The following is a 25741-nucleotide window of genomic DNA, read 5'->3' as shown; positions in this document are numbered from 1 at the left end:
GTGCTAAATTCGTAAATACAGTAATTACTACATAGCATTACTGTGTATTGAACTACTTTTTCTGTCAAATTTGTTGTATAACATGATGTTTTGGTGCTTAATTTGTAAAATCATAACCTAATTTAATGTTTAATAGGCTTTTCCTTAATCTCTCCTTATTATCCAACATATTCACTTATTCGACATTCTGCCGGCCCGTTTACGTTGGATAAGTGATACTCTACTGTAAAAAGTCCCTAAGACAAGACTACACTCAAAACCTCAGAGTATCCATCCAACCCAGGGATGTTTAACAACAGAGAAACCTAAGAAGAGACTTCAAGTGACCTGTAGTCCTTTCCTTCTTGTGTACTGTTTTAGGGATTTATATAATTTTCAGAATTGTTCTGTTGCTTCCTTCTTTCTTCCTTCTTTTCTTATTAATGCTCATCAGAAGTTTTTCTTCAGTTTCCAGACTTTCAGAGTGGCACTTTATGTGAGTAAATAACATGGTCATTTCTACTAATGACTGAGATACTTAATATTGATGAAGGATTAGGTGGCTTTTCTAGACAGCAGAATTGTGTACAAAGCTAACTCCCTTTTAAGAGAGAAAAACAACAGGAAAAACTCAGCCGCTATCAGGACCTCAAGATTGAACTTCAAAGACTCTGGCAGAAACCAGTACAGGTGGTCCTGGTGATCGGCACATTGGGTGCTGTTCCAAAAGATCTCAGCCAGCATTTGGAAACAATAGACATTGACAAAATCACGATCTGCCAACTGCAAAAGGCTACCCTACTGGGATCTGCACGCATCCTCCAAAAATACATCACACAGTCCTAGACACTTGGGAAGTGTTCAACTTTTGATTTTGTGATACGAAATCCAGCATGTCTATCTTGTTTGCTGTGTCATAATAAAATAATAATAATAATAATAATAATAATAATAATAATAATAATAATAATAATAATAATAATAGCAAGTTTTAGCAGCATCAGCATTGCAAAGTTAGTGAAGGAGAAACAGAGAAACAAACTTTTGATGTTGTGTTAGAGCCAAATGTGTGCTGTAAGTAATGCAATAAAACTTAAGTAGGGACAAAGTGGGATTCTATTCAAGCCAATCTGACTGTAGTCATGTATACCTGCCTATGGGCACTTCCTGACATCACAGAAATGTGGGTTTTAAATGGAGGACAAAAAAACAAAAAGGACCTGAGAACATGTCCCCACACAGACATGTGGGTCCTGGGATTTCTTCCCCCGCCAACCTCGCAGACTTCCTCTGTATTGGAAGTAGATAGAGGGCAGACAGCATTGTTTGGATCTGGTGGAAAATGTTTTTTAAATCACCCTGAACAGAACACTGAATAGTATATGCACACATGCAAATATCTTAATATAAATATAAGCAGATTTGCATGTTTACATATGAGGTTGAGTACATAACAGAGCGAATTTAAAAAACAAACTTCTGCCGGATTTCTCCCTTTCCTCAATTGTTTATTCAAGCTCTGTTTAGTATTATAAAGTTTAAAATAAAGAGTTTCAGAAAGTTCTTATTGCTCTCAATTTCCTTTAAATCAGCTGTGTGTCTATTTCACAGCCCATTCAGCTGATCAGCTGTTTTGGGCTTTTTAAAAGTGGGTGGAGCAGTCTCCACGGGGGGGGGGGGGGGAGGAAATCACATGTTTTTTGTGAATGCAGGGATATACAGTGATGCAAATATATGCAGTTTCTGGCTGGAATTGGGATAAAAGGGGACATTTTTACTCCATGTTTTTCATCCGTTGCAGTGAATCAGTGCAGATTTACCACTAGAGGACTTTGTCTTGCCTGGATTAAATCTCAGCTTGTTGGCCCTCATCCAGTTCATCACAGCTGCCAGGCACTGATTTAGGATCTGGCGAGTTTCCCTGGAACTAGTTGGAAAAGAGTAGTAGAGTTGTGTGTCATCTGCGTAGAATGGCACCCAACTCCAAAACTCTGGATGACCTCACCAGCAGTTTCCTGAGATGTTGAAAAACATGGGAGAAAGAATGGAACCTTGTGGGACCTCACAGATTAATGGCTAGGGATCCAAGCAGGTGTCCCCCAGCATCACCATCTGGGTATGATCCTCCAGAAAAGAGTGGAGACACTGCAACGCAGTGACCCAAAGACCCATTCCAGAGAGTCAACCCAGAAGGATACCATGGTCAATGGTATTGAAAGCCACTGAGATATCCAAAAGAACTAGCAGGGACACACTCTCCCCATGTCTAGTTCTCTGTGGAGGTCATCCACGAAGACGGGGGGACACGGAAAGAGCCTCCCCGAAGATTGAGTGAATTCAGTCGGGCGTCCCCTGGGCAACGTTTCTTGTAAGCGGCCGATCTTTCCACCCCAAAAGCATTGGATGAATGGATGAATACCAAAGGTCTTTATCAAGACCATTGCTAACGATTATGTCTATTAATATAGAAGGTTTGTCACTTGCTAAGGAAGAACTATTAGCCAAAATGTCTGAGGACATCTCATGTGACATCCTTTGTATACAGGAAACACACAGAGACATTACAATGAGAAGACCAAAAATTCTTGGAATGCAGCTGGCAGAGGAACGACCTCACAGACAATATGGCAGTGCCATTTTTGTACGAGCTGGTGTAGCAATCTCTGCAACTTCCCTCACAGAAGTGAACAACATTGAAATCTTATCTGTGGAACTTGATAGTTGCACCGTATCATCACTCTATAAACCACCTGGGGCTGATTTCTATTTTACACCCCCAACCAGTTGCCACAATCATGAAGCCCATTTTGTTATGGGAGATTTCAATAGCCACAGCTGTGTCTGGGGCTATGACAAAGATGATAGAAATGGCGAAGCAGTTCTAACGTGGGCCAACAATAGTAGAATGAGCCTCCTTCATGACAGTAAATTACCACCATCATTTAATAGTGGCCGATGGAAGCGTGGTTATAACCCTGATCTGATTTTTGTAAAGGAAAGCATAAGCCACCAATGCACCAAAAGGGTATTAAACCCAATACCTAACACACAACACAGACCAATATGCTGCGTAGCATATGCAGCTGTAAGACCGAAAAGTGTCCCATTCCGCAGAAGATATAACTTCAATAAAGCTAACTGGACAAAGTTTCTGATATAGAACCTTCTATAGAAAATTATGACCTGTTCGTAGAAGCTGTGAAAAGATCCTCAAGGCTCTCAATCCCTAGAGGCTGTCGCACAAGCTACCTACCAGGCCTAAACGAAGAATCGCTAAATCAGCTACAAGAATATCTCAGATTATTTCAAGAGAACCCATACAGTGATGGGACTATAGCAGCAGGCCAAAAACTATCTACAGCCTTAGCTAATGCTAAGAAAGACCGTTGGATAGAGCTGCTTGAGAACCTGGACATGTCCAAGAGTAGCCGAAAAGCCTGGCAATTGCTGAGACGCCTGGATAGCGACCCTCTGGTCAACCCTGGACACGCGAACGTGACACCAGACCAGATAGCTCACCAGCTAATTCAGAATGGGAAAACCAACTGCAGCAGAATAAAGATGAAAATCAACAGGGTGCCAGAACTTGAAACCCACCAGTTGTCTTCTCCTCTAAACCTGAAAGAACTCAGAGAAGCCATCAAGCGATGTAAGACTGGTAAAGCACCTGGCCTAGATGACCTGATGATGGAGCAAATCAAACACTTGGGGGCCAAAGCTGAAAACTGGCTTTTGAAATTCTACAATCAATGCCTGGCACACAAACAGATTCCCAGAGCATGGAGGAAAACTAAGATAATTGCCATCTTAAAACCTGGTAAAGATGCCTCCAATGCCAGGAACTATCGACCAATCTCCCTCTTATGTCATCTATATAAAGTCTATGAGAGGATGCTATTAAATCGACTAGGACCTGTTATCGAACCCAAGCTTATTGCACAACAAGCAGGTTTCAGACCAGGGAAAAACTGTACAGGTCAAATTCTTCATCTGACTGAACATATTGAGGAAGGCTACGAGAAAGGCTGCATCACGGGAACAATTTTTGTGGACCTTATGGCAGCCTATGACACGGTGCAACATAGAAAAATGCTGCCTAAAGTCTACCATATCACCCGGGACTTTGACTTTACAAAAACTATCCAGACCCTCTTAGAAAACCGCAGCTTCTATGTGGAGTTTCAGGGCCAGAAAAGCAGATGGAGGAGGCAAAATAATGGTTTACCCCAAGGCAGCGTTCTTGCACCAACCTTATTTAACATCTTCACGAACGATCAGCCACTACCACCACTCACAAAGAGCTTTATATATGCTGATGACCTTGGCCTTACAACACAAGCAAAAGATTTTGAAACAGTTGAAAAGCAACTCACCAATGCCTTGAAAGATCTCTCCAGCTACTACAAAGAGAACCACCTGAAGCCTAACCCTGCCAAGACACAAGTGTGTGCTTTCCACCTACGTAACCGCGAAGCCAACAGGAAACTGAAAGTTACTTGGGAAGGCCAAGAGCTCGAACACTGTTTCCATCCTAAATACCTTGGTGTCACCTTAGACCGAACACTAACATATAGGAAACACTGCATGAACACCAAGCACAAAGTAGCTGCACGCAATAACATCCTGCGGAAACTGACTGGCAGCATATGGGGAGCAGACCCACAAGTAATAAGAACATCAGCCCTGGCCTTGTCTTTCTCAACTGCAGAGTATGCCTGTCCTGTTTGGCACAAGTCTGCCCATGCAAAGCAGGTGGACATAGCACTGAATGAAACATGCAGAATCATCACGGGATGCCTTAAACCTACACCTGTTGATAAACTCTACAAGTTAGCTGGCATTGCCCCTCCTGACGTGCGATGGGAAGTTGCTGCTAACGGTGAGAGAAAAAAGGTTGAACATTGTGAAAGCCACCCACTGCATGACTATCAGCCTCCTCCCAGTAGACTCAAATCAAGGAAGGGCTTCATGAGAACCACCACTCCTCTTGATGTTCCTCCAGCAACAGCAAGGGTGTCCCTCTGGGCAGCTAAACCTGGCAATTCTAACTGGATGGCCCCCCAAGAGGGTCTTCCTCCAGGGGCAAACCAGGAATGGGCAACTTGGAAGTCCCTGAACAGACTCAGAAGTGGAGTGGGCAGATCAAAAGACAACTTGGCAAGGTGGCACTACCTGGAGGAATCCTCCACCTTGTGTGACTGTGGAGCTGAACAAACAACTCAGCATATGTATGCTTGCCCACAATGCCCTGCCTCATGTACGGAGGAGGAGTTGTTTAAAGCTACAGACAATGAGGTTGCTGTTGCCCGCTTTTGGTCCAAAACTATTTAGTTGCCTGTGATTTCTTTTATTTTCTATTTTATTTCCATTATTTGAAATGTATTTGCTGTACCAATGCTTTTGACACGAAATAAATAAATAAATCCATGAAGACAACCAAAGCTGTCTCGTTCTGTGATCCGGCCTAAAACCAGACTGCAAGAGATCAAGATAATCAGTGTCATCCAAGAATCCCTGGAGCTGAGAAGCCACCACCTGCTCCAGAACCTTGCTCAGAAAAGTGAACCCACTTTCTCCATAATGCCTTACTGAGCATGAGTGAACAGTAAAACAGAAATGGGAGAGAAGATAAGCCTGCATATGTAAAAAGTATAGATCTAGATGTTTGGTAATCAAAATGAAAAACATGAATACAGTTGAAGTGGTGAAGAAAAAAAATATCCCTGGATGCAATTTGGCAGAAGCCTTGAAACAGTCACTAGAACATTCAAAATATTTTTCTTAAGCAAAATTATTGTTTCATTTGACATGTAAATATTTTTGGTTATGAATAAAGAATTTCCTAAAGTACAGCTGCATGTCTTTTTTTGTAGTAGAGAATTATATCCCCACTCATTTAGGACCCATCTACACTGTCATTATAATCCAGTACAATGCAATTAAACTACATTATATAAATCTACGCTACTCATATAATACCGTTAAATTTGCACTATAATGGCAATGTAGATGGGGCCTCAGTGTTATTTCTGTAACAGGGTGTAAATTTTCTGTTAAAGATGTAATTCCTAGGACCACAACTATTTTGTTAATTAAAGTAGATCTGTATCTCTGTGAACCTAAATTTGACCCCTTGGTTCTCAGGCCCCTTCCACAGAGCCAAATAAAATCCCACATTATCTCCTTTGAACTGGAATATATGTCAGTGTGGACTCAGATTACCCAGTTCAAAGTGGGCAAATTGTTCGTATGGTTGTTAAATTTGTATCTAATTTGGATCTAAAGCACTTTTGAAGCGAGTTCTCACCTGCTCACTGCCTTCCCAATATTAAGAATTTGAATCAAAAGACACCTTCATTTCTTATGTCTCAGATGTAGCTGTGACCAAGCCTCGCTGAGAGGTGAAGCCAAACATGTTGGCATGCCTCTCAGCCAATCAGGGCTGACAGAAGAGGGAGAGAGAGGCAGGGGCATCATTCTTGTAGCCTTTTAAAAAAATTCCCAAAATATCAGTAGATGGGTGAAACATTACGAAACTTGATAGACAGAGACTTCCGGGTGAGCAGGAATGGCAGTGAGATGGGCACTTTAGAGCTCGCAAGAGGGTGCCAGCAAAATCCGGGCGACTGGGTAGAGTGACAACTCCCTCCAACTCACGGATCAAGGAGAAGTGGACTGTGGAAATCAGGGGGACAGCCGATGGTCCCAAAGAGGCTCACTCCTCAAGAGTGGGCTTCAAAGGGACCCGGTATTGGACCCTTAGGGTTAAGACGGGTTGCAGCGGGAGCACACGGGGGGGGGGACCCCTGGCAGAATCGCCAACCGGGTGCACTTTTAATTTACAAAGAAGGAAGAAGAAGAGAGTTGACTGTAAGTAGTGAACATTGGAAGGAGGTGGGAGATTTCTCCGGAGGTATTCAGAAGGAGGGAAAAGGGGAAGCAGCTCTCTGGTGAGGACGGAAGGAAGGAAGAAACAGCAAAAGGAAAGCAGCCAAGGCATATAGCCAAGGCATTATATTTTGGGATATAAATGAGAGACTGAAGTCTGGAAACTCTAAACGACTAAATAACAAACTACAAATTACAATATTTAGATCCCACAAGAACAAATGTCGAATTTTAAGAGAGAGATCAAAGAGGAATTAGGCATGATGAAGAGGGAGATAACGTTAATCCAGCAAGAGATGAAAGACCTAAAAAATGAGAAGAAAGAACTAAAGAAATCTCAGGAAAAGACACAAAATATGGTAAAAGAACTACATATAAAAATGAAAAAGTGACTGCAAAACAGGAAGCACTAGAGACAAGGGAAATGGAGTTTCAATTAAGAATGAGGAACATCCAAGAGGAACCTGGAGAAATCATAAGAGAAAAAAATAATGGAGATACTTATGAATCTTCTTGACTGCTCGGAATAGGAAATACAAGACCAAACAGACAAAACTTATAGGATCAACACCAATTTTTTGAGAAGAAACAAAACACCTAGAGATGTAATAGTGCACTTCACAAGGAAAATCACAAGAGATGAGATTCTGAGAATATATAATAAGAAACAAATCTTTTATAAAGGGATGAAAAGAATTTCCTAAAAGAAGTTCCAAGTACAATAACAAGTAGAAGAAAGAAAAACACTTTTTTGACAGATGAGTTGAAAAAACAAAATGTACGATTCAGATGGGAAAAAGAAGAAGGATTAATGACGACATACAAAGACCAAAGCTATTGGATTACCTCCGAGCATAGAGCAAGAGAATTTTATAACACAATAAGAATGGAAGGAGGGGGGGAAATGGAAACGAAATATAAAGGGAGGAAAAAACCCAAGAGACAGAGAACAGAATCATCGGAAAAAGAAGATCTGGATATAGAGGGATATAGAATGAATATAAGACGAAGTACGAAAGTAATTTAGAGAATGTGGAAGAACAACCAGAAGAAGAGGTGATAGAAGAAGTAGAGGAAGAAGAAGAGGAAGTAGAAGAGGAGCAAGAGAAAAAAGGCCCAAGATGAGTGAGTTAAAAATATACTCAAATATTAATGGGTTAAACTCGGAAAAAAATAAAGTATTTAATACACTAAGGAAAAAAAGATACCAGGTGATTGCACTTCAAGAAACGCACATAATGCAAAAAATAAAAATAAAAAATGGGAAAGATGTTTCATGCATCAGCATTAGAAAAAATAAAGGAGTAGTGATATATATAGATGAAAAAATCCTGGCCAAACTATCCTTCAAAGATAGAGAAGGGAGATTTATAGGGGTGATAATAACAATACAAGGCATAAATATACTGTTATGCAATATATAAGCCCCAAACGGAGCAGACAGTCTTCATAGAAAATTTTAAAAACCATATTAGCAATCAAGAGTTTGAACATTTGATAATAATGGGAGATTTTAATGGGGTAGAAGGTGGTTGTCAAATAGAATAAAAAATGAAGACACAACAGGAAATGAATAAACTGGACAAAATATCTCCTGGTATCAATATTGGCAGATAAAGGAACATTTTAAAATAGACAAAGAAATTGGATTTGAAGAACAAAACATTTTTCGGGGGGAAATTATGCAAACAATTTTTAAAAAAATAACAAAATTTTACAGGAAATTGTTAGAATAGGATAGACTAACCTTTCTAAAAAGTAAGGGAAAGCCAATAAAGGAGACAGATTGGTGTAGTGTAACAGAATATTTAAAGGGTAAAAAGTTTAAGATACTGATATAAACAAATACATAGACAAAGTAACTGAAATATAAGATGTCTGCATATAAATGTATACATTTATAGGGGGAAAAAACAACAAAAGAGGAAAAAGGAAAAAAGCTTACCAGATAAGAGAAATGGAAAGAAGACAAGGAGAAAGAAGATAAAGAAATAAAGAAAGATAAAGATAAAGAATAAAGAAATAGCAGAGGAAGAAGGAAAAGGGAAAAACCTCCACGAAGATTTTTTGGAAGTCAACATCACATACTCTTCTGTCTTTATGTTTTTAATCCTATCTTATACACTTTTTATTTTTTATATTTTTCCTTTTACTAAAACCCGCACTCTCTGACCCTCCCTCGTTCTCATAGAGACTATTCCTTCTATATAGGATATTTTATATTTTATATTTATTGTCTCATGTTGAATTCTTTTTGCCCTTTTTGCTTTTTAATCTTTGAAAAAAACGCTTTAATAAAGATTATTTTTTAAATATGAAATTTGATAGACAAAGAGTGATAAATATCTTCTGCCATTTTAGCAAGTTTCACCCCAATAGCTTTAAAAATGAGGGAGAAAGGAGCCTCTGAATTTTCCCCATTTATTTAATGGGAAGCGAGAAGCCACAAGCCAGCACTAAAATACATTTCCCAGAAAGCATTAGGCTGGAGCAGCTATTTGTGGCATTGAGAGACAGTCTAATTATTATAATATATACAATCATGGAATCTGCAATGAGGAGTTAAGGAAATAATAGTATATATAAACCTGACCAAAGTTATGTGGTTGTGTGTCAATATGAGGGAAGCAAAACCTGACTGTGCCTCTAAGCCAATCAGGGCTGACGGAAGAGGGAGGGAGAGGCAGGGGCGTAGTTCTTGTAGCTTTTTTTAAAAAAATGTTGTTTTAAAAAACTTTGAAATTTCCCAAAAAAATCAGTGGATGGGTGAAACATTGTGAAACTTGATAGGCAAAGAGTGATAAATATCTTCTGTCATTTTATCAAGTTTCACCCCAATAGCTTTAAAAATGAGGGAGAATGGAGCCTCGAAATTTTCTGCATTTATTTAATGGGAAGCGAAAAGCCACAAAGCCTGCACTAAACTACATTTCCCAGAAAGCACTGGGCTGGAGCAGAAGTTTCCCCAATAGTAACTGTAATGGAGTGTGCCCACTTTAAAACTACAATTCCCAGATGTCCCAGTTCCTTTCTCCTCTTAACATTCTCCACCCTCTTTTGTCCTCACTTGACTGTCTTGACAAAATTTTCATATGTGAATTCTTGGAAGATATGAGAAGTTTAGAGAGAGGGAGGGAGAGAGGGAGGGAGGGAGTGGTTTGAGAGTTGGACTCTGATGGCTTGATTCCCCACTCAGCCATGGAAACCCACTGGGTGATCTTGGGCAAGTCACACACTCTCAGCCCCAGCAAACCCATTAAACAGGAAATAACACTTCCAAACCAGGAACAGATTTTTGTTATTATTAAAAATGTTTTTAAATAAAAACTTTGAAAATTCACCAAAAATCTGAAGATAAGTCAAATGTTGTTAGATTTGGTGAGCTAACAGTGGTCAATGTGTTCTACCACTGTAGCTAGTTTCATCAGAATAACTCAAAAAATGAGGGAGATAGAAGCCTGTCAAGTTTCCCCATTGACAATAATGATTTCCTCCATGCACATGCACATCTGCCATTAACGAGGTACATACAAAGATTCAGAAGCTTTGGAAAGTTTTGAACTTTTTGCTTCAAAATTTGGAAATGACTTTAGAAATGAAGCGCCAGTGCCCCCTACTTTTGAAGCAAGTTTTGAACCATTTTTTTCATGGATCGCACATGCCTAGTAGACATTGTGGGATTTTTCTGCCTGTGTGGAAGGGGCCTCAGTGCGCTCAGCTTCTACTCCTCTTGCCATATCATTAACTACCATTCAGACACATTCCTTTGCCATCCATCCACCCCTCAATGTTTTCCACCATTGAATTCCCAAGCTCCGCCCCCATTCCAATGGAAACCCATTGACTGTTGCTATGGATAGAACACTTCTCAATCTCAATCACACACACACAACCTCTTTTCAATCTTTCTTCAGGCCCAACCCAGGTGTTTCTGCCAGAGCCTGATCCCAGAAGGGCAGTTGGTTCTCGCAGAAGCAGAGGAAGCAGGAGGACATTTTTGCTCCCTGGCTTCAGGTAGGATTTGGCTAAGATTTGGCTAAGATTTTAAACTGAGTTTGGGCTTGGCTCCTGTGGTCAAAGTCTAACTGTTGTGTGACTGTTGTGTTGAAAGAGAGCCAGGTACTTAAGTTGATTGACAGCAGGCATTGTCCCCTGTTAATTGAGTTTCTGGGAAAGCTTTATTTGCCAGTGTGAGTTTCTGCCAGAGCCTGATCCCAGAAGGGCAGTTGGTTCTCGCAGAAAAAGGCACCTTTACTAACTATCCTTTGCAGTACATACAAGAAACAAAGCAACATAAACAAATACACAAAGACGTGGTTTGTTGCAGTCTGCACATAAAGTGCGTGCATATTACTTAACTGTACAAAGATCCCACTTGGCCACCACGCTCACCAAGAGATGCAACAAAAGCAAAACATTCCCATCACATGCACCAGCTGTGGCATGTTCCGCTTTTTCACACAAAAACTAGACAACTACATCTGCTCCAAATGCAAACAGATGACTCTGATGGAGCAGAGGATCCAACAGCTCGAGCACCGTATTAAGACCCTTAAGGACATTCAGGCACTCGAGCTCTTCTTGGACACTGCACAACACGCTGCTGTAGATCAGCAGCCTGCATCACACCAACACCACCAAGACCATGATCAGGAACCTTATGGGGAGATCAACTCAAAGGTAGACAACCCTCAGGCTTGGAAGGAGGTCACCCATAGAAGGAGACGCAGGACCAGGCAGCCTCCGCAGAACTCCTCTGCTCAGCTGCATTTACACAACAGATTTGAAATTCTTACATCATTAACATACAATCAGGAAACACATCTTGTGGAGGACCACAGTTTCTTAGATACCACTCAGTGGACCATCCTGGATCAATGCGCAGGGGATAGCCCTGACGGGGACAGTGCATCACCACAGTCACACTTATGTAATCATGCAAATGCTCCATCCCCAATCATAGACCAGGAGCAACAGGAACATCCTTGGGAGAGTAATGGGCTCTCGGATGTATCTCAATGGATTGTCATTGATGAATGCACTGGGGATGTTGAGGAGGAGGACAACACTTTACACCTACATGATTCACTTCAACAGGAACACTCTTCAGGGGACATACACACTGTCTTGCACAAAAGGGACCCTGTCAATCCTCAAAGGAAACAGGTCTTGGTAGTAGGTGACTCCCTCCTTAGAGGAACGGAAGCCATCATTTCCAGACCGGATGGGATGGCTCGAGAAACATGCTGCCTCCCGGGGGCAAAAATACACCATATCACTCAGAGGCTCAGCAGGCTCCTAAAGCCCCATCACCCTCCCCACCTTATGTTGATTCATGTAGGTACCAATGACACCGCTAGGCATACTTTTCAAAAGATCACAAATGATTTTCGAGCTCTGGGAACAAAGCTAAAACTGTATAATGTACATGTGATCTTTTCATCCCTCCTCCCCGTTGTAGGACATGGCTCTACAAGGGCCGGAAAAATAGTACAGGTCAATAACTGGCTCAGAAAATGGTGTCAAGAGGAGCATTTTGGCTTCCTTGACCATGGTCTACTCTTCCAAGAGGATGGACTACTGGCAAGCGATGGGGTGCATCTCACACAAGTAGGAAAACATCTTTTTGCACACAGACTCACAAACCTCATCAGGCGCACTTTAAACTAAATCCACTGGGGGAGGGGAACAACAGCCTGGCGAACACTATATTACCCACGACCACAGGGAACCGCCGTAAGGCTAAACGGAGGGCTGCACAAACACAGCAAGGACCAAGTACAGAGAGCACAATAATCCCAAATAAACAGTTCGAGGGGAGGTCACAGGGGCTTACATGTCTTTACACTAATGCTCAGAGCATGGGAAATAAGCAAGACGAACTCCAACTCCTAGCACAGCACCACACATACGATGTCATAGGCATCACTGAAACCTGGTGGGATGACTCCCATCACTGGAATTTAACCATTGAGGGCTATAACCTCTTTCACAGAAATAGAACAAAGGGGAGAGGAGGGGGAGTAGCTTTATATGTCAAAAACAGTTACGTTGCAGAAGAAATGCAAGACTGTAATCCGGGAAACCAGCTTGAAAGCATCTGGATAAGAATCAAGGGAACCGGGACTCAAAAAGATCTTGTCGTGGGTGTCTACTACAGACCTCCGAGTCAGGATGAAGGACTTGATGAAGCCTTCTGTCAACAGCTGACCAAACAGGCACAAAGAAGAGATATAGTAGTCATGGGCGATTTCAATTATCCCGATATCTGCTGGAAAACAAACTCAGCCAAGAGTACAAAGTCCAACAAATTCCTCACTTGCCTTGCAGATAATTTTATGGTCCAGAAGGTAGAAGAGGCAACAAGGGGATCAGCAACTCTTGATCTAATCTTAACAAATGTGGAAGACCTGATCAATACAGTTGAAGTGGTTGGATCCTTAGGGGCAAGTGACCATGTGCTCCTGCAGTTTGCAATACAAAGGAATGCTGAAACTAAGACAAGTCAAACACGCATTCTGGACTTTAAGAGAGCTGACTTCCAAAAAATGAAGGAATTACTGAGCGGCATTCCATGGACGCCGATATTAAAAAACAAGGGAGTTAAGGATGGATGGGAGTTTTTCAAAAGTGAAATACTCAAGGCGCAAATGCAAACAGTGCCAACAAAGAAGAAAAATAAGACAAGTGCAAAGAAGCCAGAATGGATGTCCAAAGAACTTCTAACTGAGCTAAAGCTCAAAAGTGACATGCACAAGAAGTGGAAAAGGGGAGAAATCACCAAAGAAGAATTCAAACGTATAGCCAACTCCTGTAGGGAAAAGGTTCGCAAGGCTAAAGCGCAAAATGAGCTCAGGCTTGCCAGGGACATAAAAAACAACAAAAAAGGTTTTTTTGCTTATGTTGGTAGAAAAAGGAAGAAAAAGGAGGCGATAGGGCCACTGCAAGGAGTAGATGGGGTGATGGTGACAGGGGATAGGGAAAAGGCAGAACTGCTTAATGCCTTCTTTGCCTCGGTCTTCTCACAAAAAGAAAGCCATCTTCAACCTCAGCAACATGGAATGGACGAAGGATTGGGGGAAATCCAACCCCAAATAGGGAAACAAGTTGTCCAGGAACACCTGGCCACTCTAAACGAATTCAAGTCCCCAGGGCCAGATCAGCTACATCCAAGAGTATTGAAGGAACTAGCGGAAGTTATTTCAGAACCACTGGCAATCATCTTCGAGAGTTCTTGGAGAACAGGAGAAGTCCCAGCAGATTGGAGGAGGGCGAATGTGGTCCCTATCTTCAAGAAGGGAAAAAAGAACGACCCAAACAATTACCGTCCGGTCAGCCTCACATCAATACCAGGCAAGATTCTGGAAAAGATCATTAAGGAAGTGGTCTGCAAACACTTAGAAACAAATGCGGTCATTGCTAATAGTCAACACGGATTTACCAAAAACAAGTCATGCCAGACTAATCTGATCTCTTTTTTCGATAGAGTTACGAGTTGGGTCGATACAGGGAATGCCGTGGATGTAGCATATCTAGATTTCAGTAAGGCCTTCGACAAAGTCCCCCACGACCTTCTGGCAAACAAACTAGTAAAATGTGGGCTAGACAAAACTACGGTTAGGTGGATCTGTAATTGGCTAAGCGAACGAACCCAAAGGGTGCTCACCAATGCGTCGTCTTCATCATGGAAAGAAGTGACAAGTGGAGTGCCGCAGGGCTCCGTCCTGGGCCCGGTTCTGTTCAACATCTTTATTAACGACTTAGACGAAGGGTTAGAAGGCACGATCATCAAGTTTGCAGATGACACCAAACTCGGAGGGATAGCTAACACTCCAGAAGACAGGAGCAGAATTCAAAACGATCTTGACAGACTAGAGAGATGGGCCGAAACTAACAAAATGAAGTTCAACAGGGACAAATGCAAGATACTTCACTTCGGCAGAAAAAATGGAAATCAAAGATACAGAATGGGGGACGCCTGGCTTGACAGCAGTGTGTGCGAAAAAGATCTTGGAGTCCTTGTGGACAACAAGTTAAACATGAGCCTACAATGTGACGCGGCAGCTAAAAAAGCCAATGGGATTTTGGCCTGCATCAATAGGGGAATAACGTCTAGATCCAGGGAAGTCATGCTCCCCCTCTATTCTGCCTTGGTCAGACCACACCTGGAATACTGTGTCCAGTTTTGGGCACCGCAGATGAAGGGAGATGCTGACAAGCTGGAAAGCGTCCAGAGGAGGGCAACTAAAATGATTAAGGGTCTGGAGAACAAGCCCTATGAGGAGAGGCTTAAAGAGCTGGGCATGTTTAGCCTGCAGAAGAGAAGGCTGAGAGGAGACATGATAGCCATGTACAAATATGTGAGGGGAAGTCATAGGGAGGAGGGAGCAAGCTTATTTTCTGCTGCCCTGCAGACTAGGACACGGAACAATGGCTTCAAACTACAGGAAAGGAGATTCCACCTGAACATCAGGAAGAACTTCCTCACTGTGAGGGCTGTTCGGCAGTGGAACTCTCTCCCCCGGACTGTGGTGGAGGCTCCTTCTTTGGAGGCTTTTAAGCAGAGGCTGGATGGCCATCTGTCGGGGGTGCTTTGAATGCGATTTCCTGCTTCTTAGCGGGGGGTTGGACTAGATGGCCCTTGAGGTCTCTTCCAACTCTACTATTCTATGATTCTATGATTCTATGATTCTATGTAAAAGGCTCTCTGTTCTCCCTAGGAAGGCAGCGTGGAGTTCTCCTCAGATAACATGTTGAATAAATCTTCCCAGCTGCTGCTGATTTTATGGAATGTTCTCAATGAGATGGAAAGTCAGACACCACCACAGGGTTTTAGGTATGCTTCCTATGAAGTGACCATTCCAAGGAAAGTGATGCCAAGGTATGGACAACAAGAGGCACTAGAGGTCACCTACCATTTGCAAATTGAAGGCAGGGGTCACATGGTGCACCTTCGCCAAAAGAAGAGCTTTGCTCCTAAAAACATTCCGGTCTTGACCTACTCTAAGCAAGGAGAACTCCAGGTGGATTATCCATTCATTCGGAACAACTGTTTCTACCAGGGTTATATAAAGGGAAAACTCTCTTCTTTGGCTGCCATCAGCACTTGTTCAGGGGGACTTAGGGGTCTATTTCAATTAGAAAACAACACCTATGAGATTGAACCTGTCCAGGCCTCTCCTAACTTTCAACATGTAGTGTATCGATTGGAAGAAAAGGAGGGTGATGTAAAAATGAAATGTGGAGTAACAGAAGAAGAGCAAAACCACCAGGAGAGCATGATGCCAAACACAGAGAATGAACTAACCAAAAGTAATTCCAGAAGTGACTGGTGGGCACACACCAGGTATGTGAAGGTAGCAATTGTGATAGAACATGAACGATATTTGAAATTTGACAAAAATGAAACTGTTATTGGTATACAAGTTCTGGATATTGTCCATATTGCAGATGCATTTTATGAACCACTTTCTGTTAAGGTATCTGTTGCTGGATTAGAAATCTGGACAGAAAAAAATCTCATATATATTGCTGATAGCATAATGAAAACTTTCAATTCTTTTGCCATATGGAGAAGAAATTCACTTAGTAAGCGTCTAGAAAATGATGCAGCCCATTTATTTGTATACAAATATTTTGGAAGGACACTAGGACTAGCACCTATAGGAACAATTTGTGATAAGACAGGAGCATCTGCTGTAGCTTCATATGTGGATTACACTTTATTATATTTTTCTGTCACATTTGCCCATGAATTAGGACATATTCTTGGAATGAGACATGATGGTATTTACTGTAGGTGTAATCGGCGTTCTTGTATCATGGATGAATTTCACTCAAACAGTGATATGTTTAGCAATTGCAGTTACAGTGACTATTTCAAACTAAGGAATACAGATTGTTTGTTAATTCCACCAGATCATGATAAAATATATAAAGTCAAATATTGTGGAAACAGAATAGTAGAAAACGGAGAACAATGTGACTGTGGTTCCAAAGCCGACTGTGAAACTGATCGATGTTGTCAGTCTAACTGTAGATTGCGTTCAGGTGCTATTTGTGCTTTTGGACTGTGCTGTGCAAAATGTCAATATGCTCCAGCTCAATCTATTTGTAGAGATAATACTAGTATTTGTGATCTTCCTGAGTATTGCAATGGTACTTCTGAGTGGTGTCCTAAAGATGTTTATGTACAAGATGGTGCCCCATGCGATGAAAATGCATACTGTTATAATGGAAATTGTACTACTCATGTTAGGCAATGTAAAATGATATTTGGAAAGAAAGCCACAGTTGCTTCTGAGAGTTGCTTCAGAAACTTAAATGCAGAAGGCGATCGTTTTGGTAACTGTGGCCTGAACCAGGGCACTTACACAAGATGTCATTCTGATAATATCCTGTGTGGCCGAATCCAGTGTGAAAATATCCGTAAGTTACCTTCTCTGGAGGAACATAGCACCATAATTCAATCATCCATTGGCAATAAAGAGTGCTGGAGTACAGACTATCATGGTGGAATGAGGATAGCTGATATCGGAGCTGTGAGGGATGGCACACCTTGTGGCATGGACAGGATGTGCATTGACAGGCAGTGCCTCGATGTGTCCCTCTTGAAATATGACTGTAATGTCACAGAGTGTCATAATCGAGGAATATGCAACACTCAAAAACATTGTCATTGTGATTATGGCTGGGACCCTCCAAACTGTGAAAATAAAGGCTATGGAGGCAGCATTGACAGTGGCCCCCCTCCACCATGGAATCGTGCTTTGAACAACAGAAAACACAATTTATTTGGATTTATATTTTTTCTTTCTCCACTTGTTATTGTTGTTGTCCTGGGTCTATTTTTCAAGGCACAGTTAATGCATCGGTGTTCAACACTGAGGGAATGGGTCCACCCAGGAGTCAAATCAAAATGTAATTCTACAGAAAACTGCCAAAGTTGAACAGCATGCAAATGCACAATTCATGAAACATTGCACAGGAAATTAATTATGATATTATGTTGGCATGCACTTACTATGCACAATCTGAGCATTATTTTGAAGCTATATTTTCTGTTCCAGGAACAAGGGTTTGTGAAGATCCTGAGTTACAAACCCTCAGCCATATGCCGAGGTTCTACCTGTCCTATAGTTAAGACAAGTATCGTCCACTAGTCCACTGGTATCAGTTTTCTAACATGAGATATTAGATACTCTGAGCAACATATAACAGGAGATTAAATAGGGGGTGAATTGGGAGGGAGAATCCTTTTTACATTAAAAGCTTTTGAACCAGAGAATTCTGGAGATGATCCTACCATTATGCCAACGAACTGAGGAGAACGGTGCAAATTCTGAGTACATGTTTTATTTTGGATCCTGTGATAAAATCAGGATCCTCTTAATACTGCCACAAACAATGCCTGAAAAATCAGACAAGTCTATTTTGCATGCCAGTAGTTTCCTGGAAGTGAATGAGGGAGTCCAACTTTAACAAAACCTTGCAGTTATTTGTTACAGGAAGATGTGAGAAGCCATGCCTGGATGCTTGTAGCCATCCTTGAATTTCACTGCCTCCAGTTTGACTTCCTGCCTGTTCTTCCACCAGTACCTGAATTCTCACATCAGTGGGAAAATTATCCAAGGCCAGGTTCCATGGTCTGAATTCCTCCTCAGCTTTCTTCTTGTGGCATGGGCTGATCTATGAATTCCAGCCACTGCAAGAGATATTTATACCTGGACTCATTCCTAGCACAGTGAAGACAACATACATTGATCTTGAATCAAGCTATCAGTGCAGTGGGGTGGACTACCCGAGACAAGACTATGGTTACAACAGAGTGGGAACAAATTACATGTACTGTCATACGTTTCTTTAATAGATAAGTAATTTTCTCTCATGTTAAGTATGCTGCATCTTTAACCTTTTCAGCTAACAAATACATCAGGTCTACCAAGAGTATATAAATGAGAGCAATTGTATATATTCAGCATTAAAGTGTTTAAGCTGACAAAGAAATATCTGAAGACAGACAGATTTGGGACGTGGCTATAATATGTAAGAATATGCTTCTATATTTTAAGACACTCACCAAGCAAAGAAGTAACTCAAACAACCCATCCCAGATGAGACTGTAGATACACAGAGTCAGCAGTGTTATGCCAATTCACTTGTCCTTTACCTTCCTTCCTTCACACATGGTGCCAAACTGTAGCTAGTTAACTATACGTTTCCTTCAGTCAGTTACTTGACAAGTGACAGCAATGATATTGGTGGAGTCTCCAACCAATAACAATGATATTTTTCTCTGTCTATTGGCTTGATTTGGCTGGGGTTATATGACCACCTTCACAGTGTGCTATTAAGTGGACAGAAAGAGGCTCTGCATGAATGAAGCAGATAATTTACAGGATTATAATGACCTCAATGCAGCAGGTTCTTCAAGTACTGGAGCAGATATCCAAACCATTGACTCACTATATGCTGTAGCAGTGAGTCTGGTGTTCTATCCAACAGATGTTTACTCACTGAAGCTGAATTTAACAGCAAGTAAAATAGACATCTTTTAATGTAGCAGGTTGTCAAGTAAGCAAGTAAATCAGGAGAACGTTATAAGAAGGTTTGGGTATTAGCTTTGCAAGGGCCTCAGATCAAAGACCCCAAAATCGATGAGACATTTTTAGATTAATGAAAGAACTATTTAGCTATGAGGAGAAAATAACATGTTAATGAGGAAGCAGCCTTGCAGAAAAGGACTGCATATGGATCTATCTATTTCATCATCAAACTTCATTTTTACCAACTTATATATGACTATACTGGGAGTTCTGGCTTTGTCTGCTTTTAGTTTTATCTATTTGTATTTTGGTAGCTGTAGAACTCTCATCCATCACCACATTTCAAATTATTTTTTGCATTTTTGACTGTCCAACTTTTATCTCTATACAAAGAAATAAGAAATGTTATGATATGGATGATCCTGGTTTTTATATTCAATGATACATGCTTATATGTGACTACTGTTTGGCAATGTGTGGCCACATTTGAGGTCCTTGAAGCTTTAGAAAAAATGAAGTGATTCCCTTCCCCACAAACATATCCCCAACTCCAAATAAATGTAGCTGGAAATTGACTAAAATCAAAACCCGAAGTGTAATGGACATTTCGGGTGTGCCAGTGTGCTCTGCCCCATCCTCTTTGCAGGTGTCCACTCCAGCACTTGAGGACATCATATCTAGTTCTTTCATAGTTATCATTCCAATTTGGTAGGGATATAGATTTGTGCAATGTTCATACTTGTGTATAAGAATATATAATTTCTAAGGTGTTCTCTCTTTTGAATGACATAAGAGTTTTCTTATATTTATTATATTTTGATGTTTTTTTTTAAACTTTGGAACTTCTTGCAAAAACTCACTTGTGAAAAGAATTGGGGTTTGTGTCAAAAGTATGGACTTGCTAAAACCATTTTTCAGGAAAATTTATTTTACATAAATGTACATTTATATATTTTCTGAGTAAAAGGTTTTTTTTCAAAATTGCTGCATGGAGGTCCCAAATTAATATTTATTTTGCAAAATTTGATAATAAACTTGATGCATTTTTGGTTTGTTGAAATACTTATTACCTCTTAAGGACAAGAACATTTTCAAATATTCTTTTCATCCTGATGATTACTTCAAAAATGAAATTTTCCTGGTTTGTTTCAATAAAAATTCAAACATTAAAAACCCCCACCAAAAAAGGATACTGGCTTGCATGCTTTCTTTTTAGAAAGTCCATCTTCAGGGTTAGAATGCCAAATCTTTTGAACAATTGTAATTCTGCACATCTGTCCAATGATTGCCCACAAATGTGCATATGTGCCTTCAAGTCATCTGTTGACTTGTAATCCCAAGAATTTCACACCAGAGGTGGTTTGTCAGTTCCTTCTTCTGAAATATAGCCTACAGTACCTGATATTTGTTGGGAGTTTCTCATCCAAACCCTAACCAGGGATGACTTTGCTTAGGTTCCAATACCAGACAGAAGTCTTTAGAGTATTTATGCCTCTGATACAGTAAACATAATGCTCTGCTGGTGAAAAGAGGCATCCATTGTCAGATCAGCACAGTGGCGGCTACCAGTGTGATCGAGGTGACCCCCCCCCCCCCAGGACTTTGTAAAGGATAGTTCAAAAATCAAGACTTTATGTTCTATATTTCATAATTTATAGTAGAAGGTGATTTAGACTTTTTACTGGAGTTTACTGTGGTTTACTAAAACTCTCTGCACAAAAGGTGTTTGACCTTTTAGCCTGAGGCAAGAAATAACAACTTCCTTAATTCTTTCTTTAACCAGTGACAAAAGCACTCCCTTTTGTTTACCCAGACAAAGGAGTTAGCAAAGGAAAAAAGCCAGTTTTAAACCACATGCTTTACAATCTTTTCCTTTGGATTCTGGATTTCGTATGAAACTTTATGAACTCTAGACCTTTGGGTGGCTGGGAGTGGGCAATATGATTTCTGACTCTATGAATGTATTCCTATATGTCTCCCTTCCCAAAATGCCTCATATATGAAAAAATAGAGTGACTGAGGTTTGACTCAGCTACGTGCAGACAGCCCCCCCCCCCTTTTGGATGGGCTGGAGTACCCTGCCCAGAGGAGATTATCACCTACCCTTGCATGGACAATTATTTGGGCTGTTCCCCTTCTGAGTTCGGAGCAGGCCATCAGAAGGAAGAATAGCTCACCCTTCATCCACACAATTATTCAGGAAACAGCTCTTCCTTTGTCAATACAAGCGTGTCAGACACATATGTAGATTGGACATATTGACTCATCCATCCTTTTCATAATCTGCTTGGCTGTCCATTAATCGCTGCTCAGCCCGCCCCTTGTCCCTGATTGGTAGACTGTAGGAAGCCATCTGATTGGGGGGGGGGGATTTCGAGCCACCCAGTCAAAGAGCCAATCAGAGTGGAACTGGGCGGGGAAAGGCGGGGAGGGAGATTTGAATTGCTCCACCTGTCTTTTTGCTTATAAAAATTGCTGCACTATATTATGTGACAAGTCATCACGGCGAGCGATTGCGTCTTGACGTCCGCGTCAGCTGACTCGAAATAAAGACAACTCAGTTCTCTCTCTTCAAGAATTTGGGTGAGATTATTGTGGGAAATAGGGTTTTAATTCGCAGTGCCCCCGCTGGCCAGGATCGAATCCTGCGGTCAGAGGGTATCGGTTCGTCCCTGCTCCAGGGACAAACCCTAAATTTGCTCGACAACACCAGTATGCCTGCAGAAAAAACTCTACTGCCTGTCCTATGTGTATGTCATAAAAAGGTAAATAGTCTCCCATAATTAAGCCCCCTTGCACACAACTATACAAAACCCATATTGAACTGGATTAGATGGTAGTGTGGACTCAGATAATCCAGTTCAAAGCAAATATTGTGGATTATCTGTCTTGATATTCTGGGTGATATAGCTGTGTGGAAGGGCCATGAAACATAATCTAACCCCTTATTTGTATTATGTGCCTCCACACTGGGTCCAAAACCATGTTAGTTCTGCAGATGGTGATGGCATTTTGTCCCCAACTTCAGTGAATGGGTGTGGAAAACAAAAGGAGGAGGGTTTGCAAGAAATAGAAAAAAAAACTGCTCACACAGGAATGATGAATTCCAGAGGCAGAACTTAAAGATTTGAAATGCAATCCTCAGCAGTTCATAGCTGAAGAAGACAGGTTGCTGTGCTAGCAGAGACAGAGGGCCATTGCTTGGCTTTGTTTTGGATCTTGCACGACTGTAATTTCACCATATATACCTTGGAACCTGAAATTCCAATTCTCCCCTCTCTCCCTCACATACAAATTGTATTTCTTTCTTTCAGTGGGAGATGGCAAATAACCAAGTTTGAAAAACAGCAGAAAAGAAAAAGAAAAAGGCCTTCTTTCATGGTTACAGTCCTCAGTCATAAGTAACAAAGCATTCCATAAGTTTATCTTTCTTTCTAATTTTATCGGTCTTTTTATAGAGATCCATAATACAATTATATCAATTAATCATGCAGGCTCTCCGTGGTACTGCAAACCAAAGAAATGCAAACAGTAATTAAGTTGTGCCATCTAGAGACTGATATTTATAAGCTGGAGGCTTCTCATTGGTAGATGCTTTCATAGAATTTTTTGTAGAGCCTTTGGGGGCAGGCTTAGAACTCAAGATGGCCCACTTCCATTTCTAATGTGACAATGACTATCATAACTGCAAATAGGCCTTCCAGATGATCAAAGAAAGTATTACATATAAAAATGAAGGCCAGTATTAAATGATGCCTTCATACTAGCAGAATGGGCAACGTTCCAAACTCTAGCAGATTTTTTTCTCCTTTCCCCAAAATACAGGTTCACACAGCTATCAACCTCCCTGCTCTGAAAAAAAAATGAGAGAGGGAGAATTAAGATAAAAAATGTAATTCCATATTGAAACAATTTCAACTGAGGAGGCTGATGCACTTGCATTTTAGAACATACCTGGGGGTGAAATTACAATAAATGGGAATTTTGCTCCAAGGTGACTTCATATTTTAGAGGAAAAAATAACATTTTTGGGAGTGGGAACATTTTACAGGGGACAGAGCAAATGGGGGATAGTTGGGGCTACGTCATGGGTCTTGATGTTACATGTGGTCCCCTGACCATACTTTCCCCATTCAAGCTAGGATAAATGGCATTCCAAAACAGTTTCCAAATGTGCAAATGAATATTCATCAGTTGCACACAACTGATGAATTGGTTCAATGTTCTATTGCTTATAGAAAAAGGAACACATCCACCTAGTATCTTGAAACATGGTGTTCACAATCTACTTTGGAATGTAGTTATATATCAAACCAGTCTTTTGGAAAATACTATTTTTAACTGAGCTAAGATTTAAAAGACTCAAGCACAAGAAATGGAAAATGGGAGAAATCACCAAAGAGGAATTCAAACAAATAACCAACATATGTAGGAAAAATGTTTGTAACGCTAAGGCACAAGATGAGCTCAGGCTTGTCAGAGAGATTAAAAACAATAAAAGAGGTTCTTCAGTTAGGTTAGCAGAAAAAGGAAGAAAAAGGAAACTGTAGGGCCTCTGCATGCAGAAGGTGGTGAAATGCTAACAGGGAACAAGGAAAAGCTACTCAACACCTTCTTTGCCTCAATCTTCTCCGAAAAACAGATTGGTGTTCAACCTGAGCAATATGGAGTGGATGAGATAATAGGGGAAATGCAACCCAAAATAGGTAAAGAAGTAGTCCAGGAATACCTTGCCACTCTAAATGAATTCAAGTCTTCAGGCCAGATGAACTACATCTAAGAGTATTGAAGGAACTAGCAGAAGTAATTTCACAACTACTGGCAATTCTTGGAGAACAGGAGAAGTCCCAGCAGATTGTAGGAGGGCAAATGTTGACCCTATCTTCAAGAAGGGGGAAAAATAGTAACCAAATAATTACCATCCAGTCAGACTGACATCATTACCAGGAAAAATCCTGGAGCAGACCATTAAGGAGGCAAACTGCAATCACTTAGAAAGAAATGCTGTGATCACTAAAAGTCAACATGGCTTTCTCAAAAACAAGTCATGCCAGACTAATCTTATCTCTTTTTTCGATAAAGTTAGAAAATTGGTAGAGGTAGGGAATGCTGTGGATGTAGCATATCTTGATTTCAGTAAGGCCTTTGACAAGGGTCCCCATGATCTTCTTGCAAACAAACTAGTCAAATGTGAGCTAGGCAATACTACTATTAAATGGATATGTAATGTGTTAAGCAACCAAACTCAAATGGTGTTCGCCATTGATTCCACTTCATCCTGGAAAGACATGACTAGTGGAGTACCTCAAGATTTAGTTTTGGGCCCAGTACTGTTCAATATCTTTATTAATTATTTGGATGAAGGTTTAGAGGGCATCCTTAGCAAGTTTGCAGATGACACCAAAATAGGAGGCATAGCTAATGCTCCAGAGGACAGGCTCAGAATTCAAAATGACTTTAACAGATTAGAGAGCGGGCCAAAACTAACAAAATGAATTTCAACAAGGACAAATGTAAGATACTACACTTACAGAAAAAAGGGAACACAAAGATGCAGAATGGGTGATGTCTGGCTCAACAACAGTCCATGTGAAAAAGATCTTGGAGTCTTTGTGGACAACAAGTTGAACATGAACCAACAGTGTGAAGCAGAAGCTTAAAAGCCAATGGTGTGGTATACTGTGCCTTTAAGCCACACTCTCTGGTTGTTACAGCTGTAATGTAAGAACTACTGATTGCTGGGATATATAGCTTTTGTGCACCCAAAGCCTCAGTAGCCTTCCTAATGTTTGGAATAAACTCTTTCCTACAAGACTCTGCTGGCTGTTGAGCTTCCTTCATACGAAGAATATCACATGGTGTCAGAAGTGGGATACAAACCTCTCCTGTGCTACAACCTGGAAGCTAGCCTCCCCCGAAAAAGGAGTGTTTAGACATGGAGTCATTTCGTCCTCCTCCTCCCCTTGCTATGCAAGGTAATTTGGCTGAGAACTGGAGATGGTGGGAACAGGCCTTTCAGTTGTATCTTGCTGCAGCGGGACTTGAGAATGTGTCAAAGAAGCGGCAGATAGCTATCCTGCTACATTGTGTGGGAGAGGAAGGAGTTTCTTTATATAATACATTTGTTTTTGCCGAGGAGAACCCGAAAGATATTGCAGAGGTTCTGGAACAGTTTAGGACTTATTTTTTACCTCGGAAGAACATTGTGTTTGAAAGGTTTTGTTTCTGGAACCATATGCAGAGTCCTGGAGTTACAAATGTGCAATTTATTGCTGAGCTAAAACTGAAAGCAGCCAGCTGTGAATTTGGAATGGCAGTTAATGAGATGA

At 40.9% G+C, this 25741-nt stretch overlaps 1 protein-coding gene across 1 annotated transcript; it reads left to right on the top strand.

The window, feature by feature from the left end:
- Positions 1–15567: 15567 nt before the first annotated feature.
- On the top strand, positions 15568–25741 carry LOC100555094 (disintegrin and metalloproteinase domain-containing protein 20-like). The gene has a single exon (XM_062968078.1). The coding sequence runs from the start codon at positions 15618–15620 to the stop codon at positions 17814–17816; it is 2199 nt and encodes a 732-aa protein (XP_062824148.1). The 5' UTR covers positions 15568–15617; the 3' UTR covers positions 17817–25741.

Source organism: Anolis carolinensis, chromosome 1 (genome assembly GCF_035594765.1).
Source record: "Anolis carolinensis isolate JA03-04 chromosome 1, rAnoCar3.1.pri, whole genome shotgun sequence".
In the NCBI taxonomy this organism is placed as follows: domain Eukaryota; kingdom Metazoa; phylum Chordata; class Lepidosauria; order Squamata; family Dactyloidae; genus Anolis; species Anolis carolinensis.
The sequence above is the reverse complement of the archived record's forward strand: the minus strand, read 5'-3'. Positions and strand labels throughout refer to the sequence as shown.

Excerpts from the sequence above, each read along its gene's own strand:
- LOC100555094 (XM_062968078.1), top strand. The coding sequence starts at position 15,618 with ATGTTGAATAAATCTTCCCAGCTGCTGCTGATTTTATGGAATGTTCTC.